The 15,914-nt window shown below is 37.1% G+C and overlaps 2 protein-coding genes across 2 annotated transcripts; both read left to right on the top strand.

The window, feature by feature from the left end:
* The first annotated feature begins 2,913 nt into the window (after positions 1 to 2,913).
* Positions 2,914 to 3,849, top strand: LOC132010171 (olfactory receptor 5L1-like). Its single transcript, XM_059388102.1, has one exon. It carries the CDS (start codon positions 2,914 to 2,916, stop codon positions 3,847 to 3,849), a length of 936 nt encoding a protein of 311 aa, XP_059244085.1.
* Positions 3,850 to 13,300: 9,451 nt separating this feature from the next.
* On the top strand, positions 13,301 to 14,245 carry LOC132006679 (olfactory receptor 5L1-like). Its single transcript, XM_059385001.1, has one exon. It carries the CDS (start codon positions 13,301 to 13,303, stop codon positions 14,243 to 14,245), a length of 945 nt encoding a protein of 314 aa, XP_059240984.1.
* Positions 14,246 to 15,914: the final 1,669 nt, after the last annotated feature.

Here is a 15,914-nt window from a genome sequence, read left to right as displayed (position 1 = left end):
AACCTTACTGAATTGTAATATGGGATATTACAAGCTGGGAGAGCCTTTCTCCTTTTTTACACTTCATAGAGGTCATTAGTTGTTTGAGTGTCAGAATAGTATGGTTTTCTTGATATCTGATTTATATGCTACAGATATCGTTAATTACTTTGGAGACCTTAGGGAACATGAGTCCTAGAAATACATACACACAAAAGTATAAACCTTTCCACGATAGCATCTTCAGAAAGGGAGGAAGTAATATTTACACAGAGGTTAGTTGCACTTCACTAAATGATATTTTCTGGAATCTGGAAGATATTTCTCTCTTTTCTTTTTCTCATAAGGTAAGTTATTATAGCCATGTATATGAGAATGAGGAACTGTAGAGGAAGACACTAGTATTAAACATATTTTTAAAAAACCTGTGTTAGACAGTGGACTCTGAGGAACTAACTGAGGGTTTTGGAGGGAAGGGGGGTGGGAGGTTGTGTGAGCCTGATGGTTGGTATTGTGGAGGGCATGGATTGCATGGAGCACTGGGTGTGCCGCATAAACAATGAATTGTGGAACACTGAGAAGAAATTAAATAAATAAAAGTTAAAAAAAAAAAAACCTGTGTTATGCTCTTTCTTAATCAGATAGTATTTTAAGAAATGCCATGTTTATATTATTCCCTTATGAAAACATCTTTTTTATTTGTGTATTGAGAAATAGTTTCAATGAGGAATGGAAACAGTCTAATCTGCATGACCAAATACCTTGTAACAGGTGCTGGAATAAGAGGGAAAAGAGTATAAGCAAGTAGGGAAGAATGTCTGGCCCCCTGCTTTCCTTTTCCCCTCGCTCACATTGACTCCATCCATGGAGTCTGGCAAAGACCACATGGAGATACCCCTCCTGGTCACTCTGATGCTGAGAATAGCAGGAAAGGGTCCTCTGGACTGTTTGTGGAGGGACACAGAAGTAGGGACCACCTCTGAAGCAGAAAGGAAAGGAATTATTTCATTCTTGGGCACCACACTTAGAAATGTCCTTCCACAGCAGGTGTCCTAGCCTCGAAACTATGGACCTTTTGAGCCACATACTATTTTTATGTTTGCATGTGTTCTTGGTATGTGTGTGAAGGGAGGCGGGGTTTGGGGCTGCCTTGGGCATCTTAGCATGTCCAGCAGCAAGCCTGGTCTCTAGCCACTAGATGTCACTAGCACTCCTTTCTATTGTCAAAACCAATAATGTCTTCAGAGAGCCAAATGTCCCAGAGGGATCAAAATCGCTGCTGGTTAAGAGGCACTTCTCTATAAATAGTAATCAACAGCCTGATTTTTCACCTTTAGTCTTGAAAATGAGTGGGGTTTTCAAAATTATATGCTACGTTGAACTGAGAAAGAGACAACTGACTTCTGTTGGCTATTGAAGAGAGAAAACCATATTATCAGAATAATTATTTGTTTTCAAACTGAGATTTCTTAAGGCACATATGCTTTAACTCTTTGAAATCATATGAAAAAAATGATTTTAAATTTCATACCTTTTTTTTAAAAACAAACAAACAAAAAAGAAGAAATGCCTGACCTCATTGAATTTTAGTGTAGACTCTGTTTGTTCCAGGAATAATCAACGTGTCTCCATGTCGTGAATTAAGGCAAGTTTCTACATTTTTTTTTTAAGTGATTAGAATAAAATATTTAGGTTTGATGGATTTCATGAGTGTTAAATACTCAAAGCAACTTATGTATACATGTATATAATATTCTATCTGTGCCATCTGGCTTACTGTTTTTATTGTTTTTGTTTTTTTTTAAGGATCAGCCCTTCCTTTTTTTTTTTTTTTTAAGATTTTATTTGTTTATTTGACAGACAGAGATTACAAGTAGGCAGAGAGGCAGAGAGAGAGGAGGAAGCAGGCTCCCTGCCGAGCAGAGAGCCTGATGCGGGACTCCATCCCAGGATGCTGGGATCATGCCCTGAGCCAAAGGCAGAGGCTTTAACCCACTAAGCCACCCAGATGCCCCTGGCTTACTGGTTTTTAACTTGCATTTTATCATAGCTATTTGTCAGGTCATTAAATGTTCTTCAAAAATATCCCCTTAATAGCTGCATAGTTTTGCATAATATATAGGTACCATAGCTTTGACCATTTCCCTCTTGTTTGACACTTTCTTTCTGAGTTTTACTATCACAAATAATGTTGCAATGCACCACCAAACATTTAATACTTTCATGGTACATTTCTGATTAGTTCCTCAAATAGATTTAAAGCAGTGAACATATTTGTCAAAGGTCATTATAAGGCTTCAGAGTCATAGTTATAAGAAGTTTGAATCCAGGGCCAGTTCCCTGAAAAATGGCGGGCATTGAATAGCATAATTAACAAAATCACTATGCTAATTTTACAGAAAAAATGCCGGTAAGTACCATAAAAGCTACTTCTCTATTTAAAACATAGTGATAAAAAAATGAACACTTGGTGAATTAACAATCTTAAATACATAGACTTTTCATTATTTCTGTGGAAAACAGAGAATTCTGTGTATTTTAAAAAATTATTTCCTGAGATCTCAATATTCCCAGTACTCATTAAACATTCTGCCAGGAAAGAGGGATTTGAGTTTCAACAATATGGCTAATTAAATAATGTTTGATGTCTTTCCAATGATTCAATTTCTAGCTCTGAATTGTGTAGGCCTCGTTTAAGGAGTCATATAAAGTGTTCGGGATGTCTATGTTTTTGTGTGATCTGTGAATTAAACTGGTGTCTTGTGCATCTTTGCCACAATGGCTGCAGGAAAGCAAGGTCCTATTTCTTCACTGAAAACATTACCTAACATACTTGTTATCATATTTTTTTAGAAGACAGTCAAAAATTGAATTTGGGATCATATAATGGAGAGTAACTATTAATATTTTCTCCAACCTCAATAAAGTGGAAACATGGAGAAGGAAAACTGTACCAATGTGACAGAGTTCATCCTTCTTGGATTAACAGATGTTCCTGAGCTGAACGTCTTCCTCTTCCTGCTGTTCCTCCTCATCTATGGAGTCACAGTTTGGGGAAATCTAGGCATGATTGCAGTAATTCAGGTCAGCTCTCAACTTCACACTCCCATGTACTTTTTCCTCAGCCACTTGTCCTTTGTGGATTTTTGCTACTCCACAATCATCGTGCCAAAGATGCTGTCCAATATCTTAAACAGGGACAAAACCATCTCCTTCCTGGGATGCATGGTGCAATTCTATTTGTTTTGCACGTGTGTGGTAACTGAGGTCTTCCTGCTGGCTGTGATGGCCTATGACCGCTTTGTGGCCATCTGCAACCCACTGCTGTACATGGTCACCATGTCCCAGGATCTCTGTATGGAGCTGGTGTCTTTCTGCTACCTCTCTGGGACAGTGTGTTCTCTGATCCACTTGTGTTTAGTTCTTGAGATCCCCTCTTATAGATCAAATGTGATTAATCACTTCTTTTGTGATCTACCCCCTCTCTTATCACTTGCTTGCTCTGATGTCTCTGTCAATGAACTGCTGCTGTACTTCCTGGCCACCTTCAATGAGATCACCACCATCGTGATCATCCTCACTTCCTACTCACTTATTCTCATCACCATCCTGAGGATGCGCTCTGCAGAGGGAAGACGCAAAGCCTTTTCCACCTGTGCCTCCCACTTCACAGCCATCCTTGTCTTCCATGGAACTATTCTTTTCATTTATTGCCGGCCCAGTTCTGGCAACAGTGTGGATACGGACAAGGTGGCCACGGTGTTCTACACCATAGTGATTCCCATGCTGAACCCCCTCATCTATAGCCTGAGGAACAAGGATGTGAAAGAATCTGTCAGGAAAGTGTTGAGCTCCAAAATGTTTTCCTAGAAAATATTTTCTTAACAGAACTCAGTGTCCCAAAAGTGGAGGCTGGTGGAAGGGTAAATGGGTAGCCTGTAGTGTTTGAGTGGAGGGAAAAGCCAGGAAGTAGAGAGTTCTGAGTGATTCCTTTTATTTCACTTGCATTTGTCCCTCTTCAAACTTTCCATCACTGAATAACCACTACTACCAGTACCCGCATTTCTGTGCATCACACATTTTTGTTTTTTGCTTGCTTTTATTTTGTTTCTCCATTCTAACTCTCCATTGTGGATAAAATACTGTCACATGTCAGTAGGATTCTAATCTACTTGTAGAAAACATACATATTTCCTTTTCTAGCTAAATTATGGAAGGAGCCCTGTTGCCCATCAACTGATAAATGGATAAAGAAAATGTGGGATATCTGTAAAATGGAATATTACTCAGCCATCAGAAAGGATGAAATACTGCCCTTTGCAATGATTTGGATGGGGATAGAATGTACGATGGTAAGCGGAATACGTCTGTCAAGGAAAGACGAATATCTGATGATTTCACTCATATGTGCAATTTAAGAAACAGAAGAGGTGATCATAGTGAGGGAAGAAAAGAGAGACAAACCAGAACACAGAATCTTAACTATAGAGGAGAAACTGAGGGTTGCTGGAGGGGAGAGGTGGGGCGGATGCCTTAAATCTGTGAAGGGTATTACGGAGGGTGCTTGTGAAGAGCACTAGGTGTTGTATGTAAGTGATGACTCACTAAATTCTGCACTTGAAATTAATATTATACTGTGTGTTAACTAACTGAAATTTAAATAAAAACTTGAAGAAGAGGGGCGCTTGGGTGGCTCAGCTGGTGGGCGTCTGCCTTCCGCTCAGCTCACAATCCCAGGTTCCTGGAATCAAGCCCTGCATCATGCTCCCTGTTCAGTGGGGAGCCTGCTTCTTCCTCTCCCCTGCTGTTCCCTCTGTTTGTGCCCTCTTGCTCTCTTTGCCAAATAAATAAAATCTTAAAAAAAAAAAAAACTTGAAGAAAAAAGAGGTAAAAATGCATTTTCAGGGTACATGATGCACTTCTTTTTTAGTCATCTCTGTGCTTATTGCATTAATTCTATCTGCTATAATGGTATGTGATATGACATCTTTGTAGCCATCCCCAATCCTTTCCCCTATGCAGTTTCTGTGTCCCAGAAAACCTGTTCCATACTAGTGGCCATATCACATGCATGGGGAGTAGAATGTCTTTGATCCTCACATGTTCTGCTTTCAAATGATCTTTTTATGGTTGAAAATCATCACTTCTTCTGTTACACCTCTCCACTAAAGTCTTTTTCTTGTTTTGAGTCTTATCTCAACCAGTTACTTCTTTTCACTGCCACGACTATTAATGAGGTGAACACACTGCTCTTCATTCTCCTGCCTTATGTGTTTTTCATTGCCACCAGCCTTCAGATGCATTCAGCAACTGGGCACCCCAAAATCTTCTCGACCTATCAGCTTCACACATGACTGCCATCAGCATTTTCCACAGCACCATTCTCTTCTCCTTCTGTGTGCCATAACTCCAAAAGCCCAAGCACACAAAGCGGTATCAGTGTTTGCACAATGGTGATCCCCATGTTGAATCCTGTCATCACAGCCTGAGAAATAAAGGCATCAAAGACACAGTCAGATAATAAAAACACATTTTTTTTGTTCATTTTGAATGTATGTACTGGTAAAACTTACTTCTGTTATTATAGACCATTTTTCTGTGATCGTTGAATAACCTGTGTATCAAGCTCATTTTTTATAAAAGATTTTATTTATTCGTTTGAGAGAGAGAGAGCACATGCATAAAAGCATGAGCAGGGGGAGGGTCAGAGGGACAAGAAGACTCCCCACTAAGCTGGGAGCGTGTACTCTCTCCCCCATGACCTTAAGACCATGACCTGAGCTAAAGTCAAACACTCAATTGACTGAGCCACCCAGGCACCTCAAGCTCATTTTTTTATTTAAAAAAAAAAAAAAAAAATCACTTCAGATTAAAAAAAAATCACCTCAGGTATTTACAATATAAAGTTATGAATTTTAGGTCAGAGAAATTATACCTGGCCCTGATAATATGAACCAGACCAGCTGATTTATATGAGCCGGTTTTTATCATCTACAAAAGGATATAATATGATGTAGTTCATAAGGTGGTATGCGGGGGAAGATGAAATGTAGACAACAAATCTGGCATGCTGAATGTGTGCAGTAAATTCTAGTTCTATTCCCTTTTCTTCCTTGCTAACCGATAGGTTGTAGATGTTAAATAATCACTTTTGTATTTTAAATTTAGTGAAGTAGATCACAAGGAAAGATATACATTGTCTCATGTTCAAGAAACTCACAAGCCAGTATTATTATCACAATATGGTTGGTGGGGAGACACAGATCAAAATCATTGGTGGATATCAGAGATTGTTTCATCATTGCATGCATCTTTTGCTTGACCTTGAAGGGTGGGCAAATTTTTAGGAGAAATAAGAGAGAAACACACAAGATTTATTTGGGAGTAAAGAACATGAACAATGTCATGAAATGAACATACACAGTTAAGTCAATGATTCAATAATATTTTTGAACTACTATTTTGTGCCATAAGCCTACAAGGTAACATGATAGGCACTTGAAGGAATGAAAATTTGCATAAGACAAAATTATTATTCTTAATTCTTTCAGAAAATTCTCGTGTGGAAGATACAAATATTGACAAGAATTTTAGAAATATAGACTTGTTTCTCAGAATATTAGGAATAAAATATATTCATGTCCTATATTTTATGCTACCTTTCAATCACCTATCAATCAACATAAATATATTATTAATTTATATGGCCATTTGATAAAATTCATATCTCAATTCCCTTCATCAGAATTCCTTAGGTAGTCTTCATAAGATAATTAAGTAGATTTCTTTTAAATATTGAGAGCCATTCAGGGGCCCCTGTGTGGCTCAGTCAGTTAAGTGTCTGCCTTTGGTTCAGGTCATGACCTCAGGGTCCTGGAATAAAGCCCTGTCTCAGGCTCCCTGAGCAGGGTGGTGTCTACTTTTCCCTGTCTCTCGGGCCCTTCCCCCATTAATGCTCTCTTTCTCTCTGTCTCAAATAAATAAACAAAAATTTAAAAAATATTGAGACCCATTTGTTTTTCTTAAATGTCATTTGAAATTAACTGTTATTTTAATTATAATCTATATAAATAAGTTCTCAAACTTAGATTATTGTAACTTTTAGGAAGGATTAAATTTCTCTAGTACTAGTAATATTTATTATAAGACAGCCTCATAGGTACAGGTCCCTACTTTTCGAAAACTTTATGACATCATATTTATCTTTCTTCTGTCATTAATTTTGCTTGAAAATGTATATATCCTTTGTTCTGTATTCATCTTTGGATAAATTCCAAATTAGTTCAGTAAGTTATTGAGAGAAAAAAACTAGCTGTTTTTGTTGAAGGTAATGTATAAAGTGCACGGTAGTCTTATATTGGTTCATGAAGTAACTTGGGATGGTGATATGATTTTAAATTTACAGTAATGGATTAAAATCAACTTGATTTCACAAATTTGGATATATAATTATATCCCACACTACTTTACATATTTAAGTGTATTCACATACGTGAAACTGCCTTCCTTTACACAGTGTCACTCACTTGATTTTAACTCACATAGAACACTTGTAGAAAAGTAGCAGAAATATTATATTGCTTAGACTGGATTGAATGATGAAAATGAAAACGAAACTATAAAATTTTAATAGATTCCTCCTAGTGTTTACAAGTAAATATAGGTATTCAACTAACTATTTATTAGAAAAAAGGAAAACTCTTGGGGCACCTGGGTGGCTCAGTGGGTTAAAACCTCTGCCTTCGGCTCAGGTCGTGATCCCGAGGTCCTGGAATCGAGACCTGTATCGGGCTCTCTGCTCCGAGCCTGCTTTCTCCTCTCTCTCTGCCTGCCTCTCTGCCTACTTGTGATCTCTGTATGTCAGATAAATAAACAAAAGATATTAAAAAAAAAAAAAGAAAAAAGGAAAACTCTTGAAACTTGAAACATAGCATCCACATTTAGAAAGTAAAAAAAAAAAAAAAAAAAAATTAAAAAGAACAAAGTTAATAATATGATAATAAAGACCAGAGTACAAACCAATAAAGCAGGAAGGTGAAGAGCAGAAGAGATCAATGAGTTTGTACCATGAAAAGATTAATATAATTGACAAAATTTTAGCTACAATTACTAAGAGAAAAGGAAACAAGAAACAAAATTAATACAAGTATCATATGGTTTCACTTATTTGTGGAGCATAACAAATAGCATGGAGGACATGGGGAGTTAGAGAGAAGGGAGTTGGGGGAAATTGGAAGGGGAGGTGAACCATGAGAGACTATGGACTCTGAAAAACAATCTGAGGGTTTTGAAGGGGGGGGGTAGGAGGTCTGGTACCAGGTGGTGGGTATTATAGAGGGCACGGATTGCATGGAGCACTGGGTGTGGTACAAAAATAATGAATACTGTTATGCTAAAAATAAAAAATAAATTTAAAAAAAAAGAGAATTGATGAGAGTTAAGTTGAGTAAATTAAAATGAGTATAATGAACAGTATAAATAATTTCATGCCAACAATTAGGTCAACTTAGATTAGACAAATTTGAAAAAGCTCAATTTACCAAAACCCATAAGGAAATAGGAAAGCTGAGTAGATATGTAAGAATAAGTTCAATTTGTAATGAAATATTCCCTCCCTCCCCCTACCAATATCCAGACACAGACTTCTTCACCAGTTGCTTTTACTAAATTAAGTATATAAGCATTAGTACCAATTGTTAATAAACTCATAGAGAACATACAAGACATGATGCTCTTTGTAGTTCATGTGATTATGCCAGTATTCCCCTTTTACCAAAGCCAAAGACAAGGTAGAAAAAAACACAAACCAATATCTCTCATGCATACAAACACAAGAATTCTCAAAAAATATTATATCCAATAGTAAAATAAATAAAATGCACTAAAACATATAAAAGGATTATGAACCATGATCAAGTGAGATTTACCCCAGAAATGCAAGGTTGATTTAATATATGAAAAGCAATGTAGGGGCACCTGGGTGGTACAGTGGGTTAAGCCTCTGCCTTCAGCTCGGGTCATGATTTCAGGGTCCTGGGATCTAGCCCCGCTTCGGGATCTCTGCTTGGCAGGGAGCCTGCTTCTTCCTCTCTCTCTCTCCCTCTGCCTGCCTCTCTGTCTACTTATCATCTCTGTCAAATAAATAAATAAAATCTTAAAAAAAAACAATGTAATACATCATTTACATACAATAAAAGGCAACAAAACCCACATGGCCACCTTATAGATATAGAAAAATTATTTGACACCAATCAGCACCTATTCAAGATAAAATTTACCAGTAAGGTATAAATAGAGGAAATTACTTCAATCTATGCAGGATGTCTACTCTCAGTACTCACAGACTGAAACATCATAGATGCAGCAAAACAACGCCAGGTTGAGGCCAGGGTCTCCAGAGCCGCCATGTTAGCAGACCAGCTCCTCTGAAAAGAAAAAGTGAAAGCCAGTGACACCAATCCAATAACCCATCCACCATGCCTCTGCTGCCAGGGCCAGCCCCAGCAAGAGTCCATGCCCACTGCTGAGCCTCAGCATTCAGACCATAAGCAGCTGCCCAGCCATTCAAGGCCAAGACGGCAGTGGCCATAAGAAAGATACATTTCAATCTTACCTCTCACCATACATGGACATTAACTCGAACAGATCACAGACTTATATTTGAGAGTAAAAATGCAGATTATTAATTTGAGGAAGGATTTGTGCCCATAATATATAAAGAGCACATACTAATAGAACATAGAAGACCAAGTAAAAAATTTTTAAATAGGCCAAATATTTCACTAGCTATTGATAGAAGTTGTAATCTGAAACAGATTGTGTAAGATGGAAAGAAGGAGAGATGCAAGCCATGAATTAGTTGCAAGTGCCCTGAATGAGGAACTAAAACATGAACAATGGCCTTAAGAACAACACCAGTAATCACAGCTCTTTCTTTCCTTTGGCCCACAGATTTTTACTCATGGGGAAACTCCAAAACAGAGAGCTGGTGAGAATTTGTCTTTTCTTTTGTTAATTGTGAAAGGTAATTTGGGAATGGAGAACCAAAGGGAAGGTCTCCTCAGCCTTGGCTGTTATCTTTGGCACAGCAATTTTAGGAACATATTATGTGGTAGTTGAGTGTGCACAAATTTATTTGCTTTAGATTACTTGCTGACCACATATACCTTTAAAAACGTATGTGTACAGCCAGCGATACACACAAACAAATAGAATCCTGTGGCCTAGATTGATATTATGAAGTCAGAAGAAGAACACATTTAGACAAGAGAATTGATGTAGTCTTATTCAATGGTTTCCAGCATTGGACATGTACTGAAAAAATGAAATCTTAGAAATCTCTCTGGTTTGTTCTTGTGTTCATACATTCCTATGAGTGGAAAAACCAGAGGGCTGTGATTGCTTTCATTGGCTATTTATTTTGAGGTGATCCAAGTGGCCACTATCTGTGTCTCAATCCTCTCCTTTGTAAGATAGTCATGAAACCCAAACTATTTCCTGGCTAGTTTACTAGGAAGCTAAAAGGAATTAATACTTGCATAATATTTAGAACAGTTTCCAGCACCTACCAAGGGCTCAGTAAGTGTGATCTATTCTATAGTAGACAATATTTTTGTCTATATTTATGACAACTAACATCATTAATTTTACAGTGTGTAGAAGAATTCTGATATAGCATTAGTCACTGTGTCCTATAAGAATATAGGGGATTCTTGGGGCATCTGGGTGGTTCAGTGGGTTAAAGCCTCTGCCTTTGGCTCAGGTCATGATCCCAAGGTCATGAGATCAAGCCCCAAGTTGGGTTTTCTACTCAGCAGGGAGCCTGCTTCCTCCTCCTCTCTCTCTCTCTTTCTCTCTCTGTGATCTCTGTCTGTCAAATAAGTAAATCTTTAAAAAAAAGAATATAGGGGATTCTATCATGTTATGAAAAAGGAAGAATTCCTAAGGAATCTTCATGTTATTTCATAATTGCCTTATGAGCTGTATCCCACACATATGACACTTGTGATAACATAACACCATGAAATACAGAAAGAGGCATGTTTGGTTTTAAAGAGTCATTTCCTAAATTAGGATAATTTAAAAAATGAATTTCCTGATGATATGCCATAGAGATGAATCTTATTTCTGCTATATCACATGTAGTCTAGGTTTAATTTTTAAGCTTTATTTTATTTTATTTTTTATACCATAGAGATTAGTAATTGTTTGGGGGCCTAAGGATCCCATTTCCCAGGAGCTTAAATTACAGTATAAGTCTCTGTCTGCTTACACATTTTCATATCTTCAGCACCAGCGAGAATGTCTGTCACTCAAGTTCACTAGCTAGAACCAGCCTCTATCTAGTTACTTGAAAATAGAAATGAAAATAGAAAATGTTCCCTGTCAACAATTATTTTAAAGATATATTGAACTCATCTCTCTTCTAATCTGAGAATGTTTTAACAAGGCTTCTATTTGTATGCAGTTACTGTTTAAAATGCTTTTGCTTTTCAATATTCAGAAACACTCAATAGTGAATTTAGAACAATTTTCTCCTTAACATCAAACAAGGGTATGTATGAAAAAATATAGAATAAGCAGATGGTAGCTCTCTTCTCTCTCTCTTTCTGTTTCCTCCTAACTCCTTTCAGACCAGTTTCTTTCATGAAATCAAGAATTTATGATCATGGAAGAGCTCCTTCATTGTCCTACCAAGGCTGAGGGTTGCATTAATGTGCCTGCCAGATGGTCATGGACAGTCAGGACTTGTGAACTCTGTGCTCAGAGAATGAAATGAATTATTTTGGATTTGTTTTGGAGTTGTCATGAAATAGTTTCTGATTATCAGCCTACAATATTAGGAAGAAGCAGGCAAATAACCCAGGTATTTTGTTCTGTTTTGTTGTTGTTTTTTGCCAGGTAATGAAAACAAACAATCATAACTTCAAGAAATTGATTTCTTTCCTCTATTTAAAGTTTGTTCAAGATATGGTGAAGATAGCAAGTTATGTTCTAGTTCCGAACCTCTTCACTTAAATTTCATTACACATATGCATAGAGGTCAAGAGTATACTCCCTCTGCTGTCTAGAAGGGAGGGCCCAGAATAGAATGCTTCAACCTCTATTTGCCTTTTATTTGAGGAATGGTCTCAAGGAGTCTCAATCCCTCTTAGATGATAATCAATGTAACCATTTCTCCCAACAAACTACTTAGAGAATTTGGGAGAGTTTTCAGGCACCTCTTTTTTGAGGAGGGTAAAGGATTCATCTTAAAGTTAGAGATAGATCTCTAATGATATGCATTCATACATCTAAATGTACCTCTTTATTTATACCTACATATATACACCAAGTGTACTATTCAGTGTCCTTTTTTTTAATTAACCACCTTCAAAATGTAATTTTAAATAGCTTCATAATTTTATGTCCCAGATATGATGGACCACATTTTAAAAATTACTATTTCTGAGTCAACTTTTTCATTGTAATATTATAAACAGTACTGCAACATAGTTTTGAACATAGCTTTTCACAATTTTATCAATGTAACTAAATATTTCTTACAACACCTTATTAAGAATATAATCTCTCATAAAAAATACAATATAGCTTTTATTGTTGTCGGGGTTAAGACTTTGGATATACGATGCCACCTTACTTTCCAGAAACAATGTATTCAAGAGTTCTATCTTTCTGAATCTTTATTAATATAGATCATCATGATTATAATAAATGAAACAGTTAAATTGATAAGTAAAATTCGCATGTTCAAAGTATATCTTAAATCTCTTATTTAATATTTCAAAATTTTAAGGATTTTTGCGAGCCACAAACCTCAAAAATTGATACAGTTCTCGAAGATGGAATATTAGAAAATTTTATTTCAGATTTATGTTCCTGATAAACTCAATTTTTTAAAAAAAGATTTATTTTTTATTTATTTTTTAAATTTTTTGGAATCACAGTAGGTTTTACTCTCCTGGACAGCACTTATTAAGTTTCTGCAGAACAGAGACAATTTCTCTATGGGTTTGAAATGTATCCTTAAATCTATCTTAAATTCCATTAAATAACTGAACTTAATTAAGCATCTCAATGTATTGTGATAGACAAGGTTTAATTTGTTTAAGGTTTCTCCTAATGCCAAAGACAATTTTGATCAATGGGATCCCATGAGACATTTAGCATTTTGAATTATTTGACAACTGTGTTTTTGTTATATCTTATACATACAATATTTGATATCAATGCTATATTTTTCTAAAGTTATTATTAATCTGTTTTTACTCCCTTTTTAGAAGAAACACAAATTTAACATTTGTTTTCCTGAACCTGACACATGGCAGAAATTCAGGAGGAGAACTGCACCTCTATGACTGAGTTCATCCTTCTTGGATTAACAGATGCCCCTGAGCTGAACGTCTTCCTCTTTCTGCTGTTCCTTCTCATCTATGGAGTCACAGTTTGGGGAAATCTAGGCATGATTGCAATGATTCAGGTCAGCTCTCAACTTCACACTCCCATGTACTTTTTCCTCAGCCACTTGTCCTTTGTGGATTTTTGCTACTCCACGAACATTGTGCCAAAGATGCTGTCCAATATCTTACACAGGGACAAAACCATCTCCTTCCTGGGATGCATGGTGCAATTCTATTTATTTTGTACCTGTGCAATCACTGAGATCTTCCTGCTGGCTGTGATGGCCTATGACCGCTTTGTGGCCATCTGCAATCCACTGCTGTACATGGTCACCATGTCCCAGGATCTCTGTATGGAGCTGGTGTCTTTCTGCTACCTCTCTGGAATGGTGTGTTCTCTGATCCACTTGTGTTTAGTTCTTGAGATCTCCTCCTATAGATCAAATGTGATTAACCACTTCTTTTGTGATCTACCCCCTCTCTTATCACTTGCTTGCTCTGATGTCTCTGTCAATGAACTGCTGCTGTACATCCTGGCCACCTTCAATGAGATCACCACCATCGTGATCATCCTCACTTCCTACTCACTTATTCTCATCACCATCCTGAGGATGCGCTCTGCAGAGGGAAGGCACAAAGCCTTTTCCACCTGTGCCTCCCACTTCACAGCCATCCTTGTCTTCCATGGAACTATTCTTTTCATTTATTGCCGGCCCAGTTCTGGCAACAGCATGGATACTGACAAGGTGGCCACGGTGTTCTACACCATAGTGATTCCCATGCTGAACCCCCTCATCTACAGCTTGAGGAACAAGGATGTAAAAGAAGCTGTCAGGAAAGTGGTGAGCTCCAAAATATTTTCCTAGAAATATTTTCTTAGTAAGACTCAGGGTCCCAAAGTGGAGGCTGGTGCAGGGGTGAATGTGTGGGGTGTAGTGCTCGAGTGGAGGGAAGAGCCAGGAGGTAGGTGTTTCTGAGTGATTCTTTTTGATTCCTTTGCCTTTGTGCCTCTTCAGTTGGCCTCAAGTGTAGGACTGAGCCCATTTCAAACTTGAAGCTTACTTCTTTGCTTTCCTAGATCTCAAATGTCTTAAATGAATATTAGTAATGGATCCTTAAGATACATATAGTTTGCTTATAACCTTCATGTATTTTATGAAGAGCACTTGAAAATCACACTTTTCTCAGTATCTGTTAGGAAATTTTGATTCTTTCCAAAATTGGATTTTTCCTATTTTATAATGAAGAACACATCTTTGTCCAACAGTTTATATATAGAATGAGATTTCCACAAAAGTATGTGATGTTTTTTACCTTTCTGTCTTTTTTAATATTTATTGCTTATTTCTTGTTTTCTTTATTCTTGTTGTTGCTGTTGCTGTTATAGGGTCCATTGATTTTGGAACTTCAGATATGAAATCGGCTGAAAAAAAATGGAGATAGTATTAATTAACTCCCATGAATGTTAGGAAAATTAAATTACATGTCATGGGTAAAGAGCTTAGAACGACCCCTGGCTCCCAATCTCTCTCTCTCTTTCTGTCCTTTTCTCCTCTTCCCTCTCTTATATTGTATTTATATTTCATATCTACTGTATATCTTATATATGTGTGTATATAGCATATATATGCACACATACACACATATATAAAAGTGTAGTTATATGGGGGCGCCTGGGTGGCTCAGTGGGTTAAGCTGCTGCCTTCGGCTCAGGTCATGATCTCAGGATCCTGGAATTGAGTTCCGCATCAGGCTCTCTGCTCAGCAGGGAGCCTGCTTCCCTCTCTCTCTCTGCCTGCCTCTCTGCCTACTTGTGATTTCTCTCTGTCAAATAAATAAATAAAATCTTAAAAAAAAAAAAGTGTAGTTATATGTAAAAACTCCACAAACACACATATAGTTAACATAGTGAATAAACATTACTACAAACACAGGCATCTCTGACCTAGATCTCTCATTTTATTGTGTTTTATTTTTTGTTTGTTTGTTTTATACTTTGAGTCTCCACTCTAACTCTCCATTGGAATAAAATGCTCACTTAAAGTTGAATTCTAAACCTACTTGTAGAACACATAAATGTTTCATCTTTAAGCCAAATTATGGGAGGAGCCCAAATTTCCATTGATTGATGAATGGATAAAGAAGATGTGGTATATATACACAATGGAATATTACCCAGCCACCAAAAAGGATGAAATTTAGCCATTTGCAAAGATGTGGATGGAGCTAGAGAGAGTTAAGCTAAGCAAAATAAGTCAGTTGGAGAAAGAAAAATAGCATATGATTTCACTCATATGTGGATTTAAGAAACAAAGCAGATGAACATAGGGGGGAAAAAGGAGATGCAAACCAGAAAACAGACTCTTAACTATAGAGAAGAAACTGAGGGTTGCTGCTGAGGGGTTGGGTGCAGGATGGGTTAAATGGGTGATTGGTGTCAAGAAGCGAGAGAGAGAAAGAGAATCTCATCAGACTTGGCACTGACTGCAGAGCCAGTTGTGGGATTCCATCCCAGAAATCTGAGATCATGACCTG

The sequence above is a fragment of the Mustela nigripes genome, chromosome 1 (genome assembly GCF_022355385.1).
Source record: "Mustela nigripes isolate SB6536 chromosome 1, MUSNIG.SB6536, whole genome shotgun sequence".
NCBI lineage: Eukaryota > Metazoa > Chordata > Mammalia > Carnivora > Mustelidae > Mustela > Mustela nigripes.
The sequence above is the reverse complement of the archived record's forward strand: the minus strand, read 5'-3'. Positions and strand labels throughout refer to the sequence as shown.

Bases quoted from the DNA above. Each gene is read 5' to 3' on its own strand.
- LOC132006679 (XM_059385001.1), top strand. From the start codon at position 13,301: ATGGCAGAAATTCAGGAGGAGAACTGCACCTCTATGACTGAGTTCATC.
- LOC132010171 (XM_059388102.1), top strand. From the start codon at position 2,914: ATGGAGAAGGAAAACTGTACCAATGTGACAGAGTTCATCCTTCTTGGA.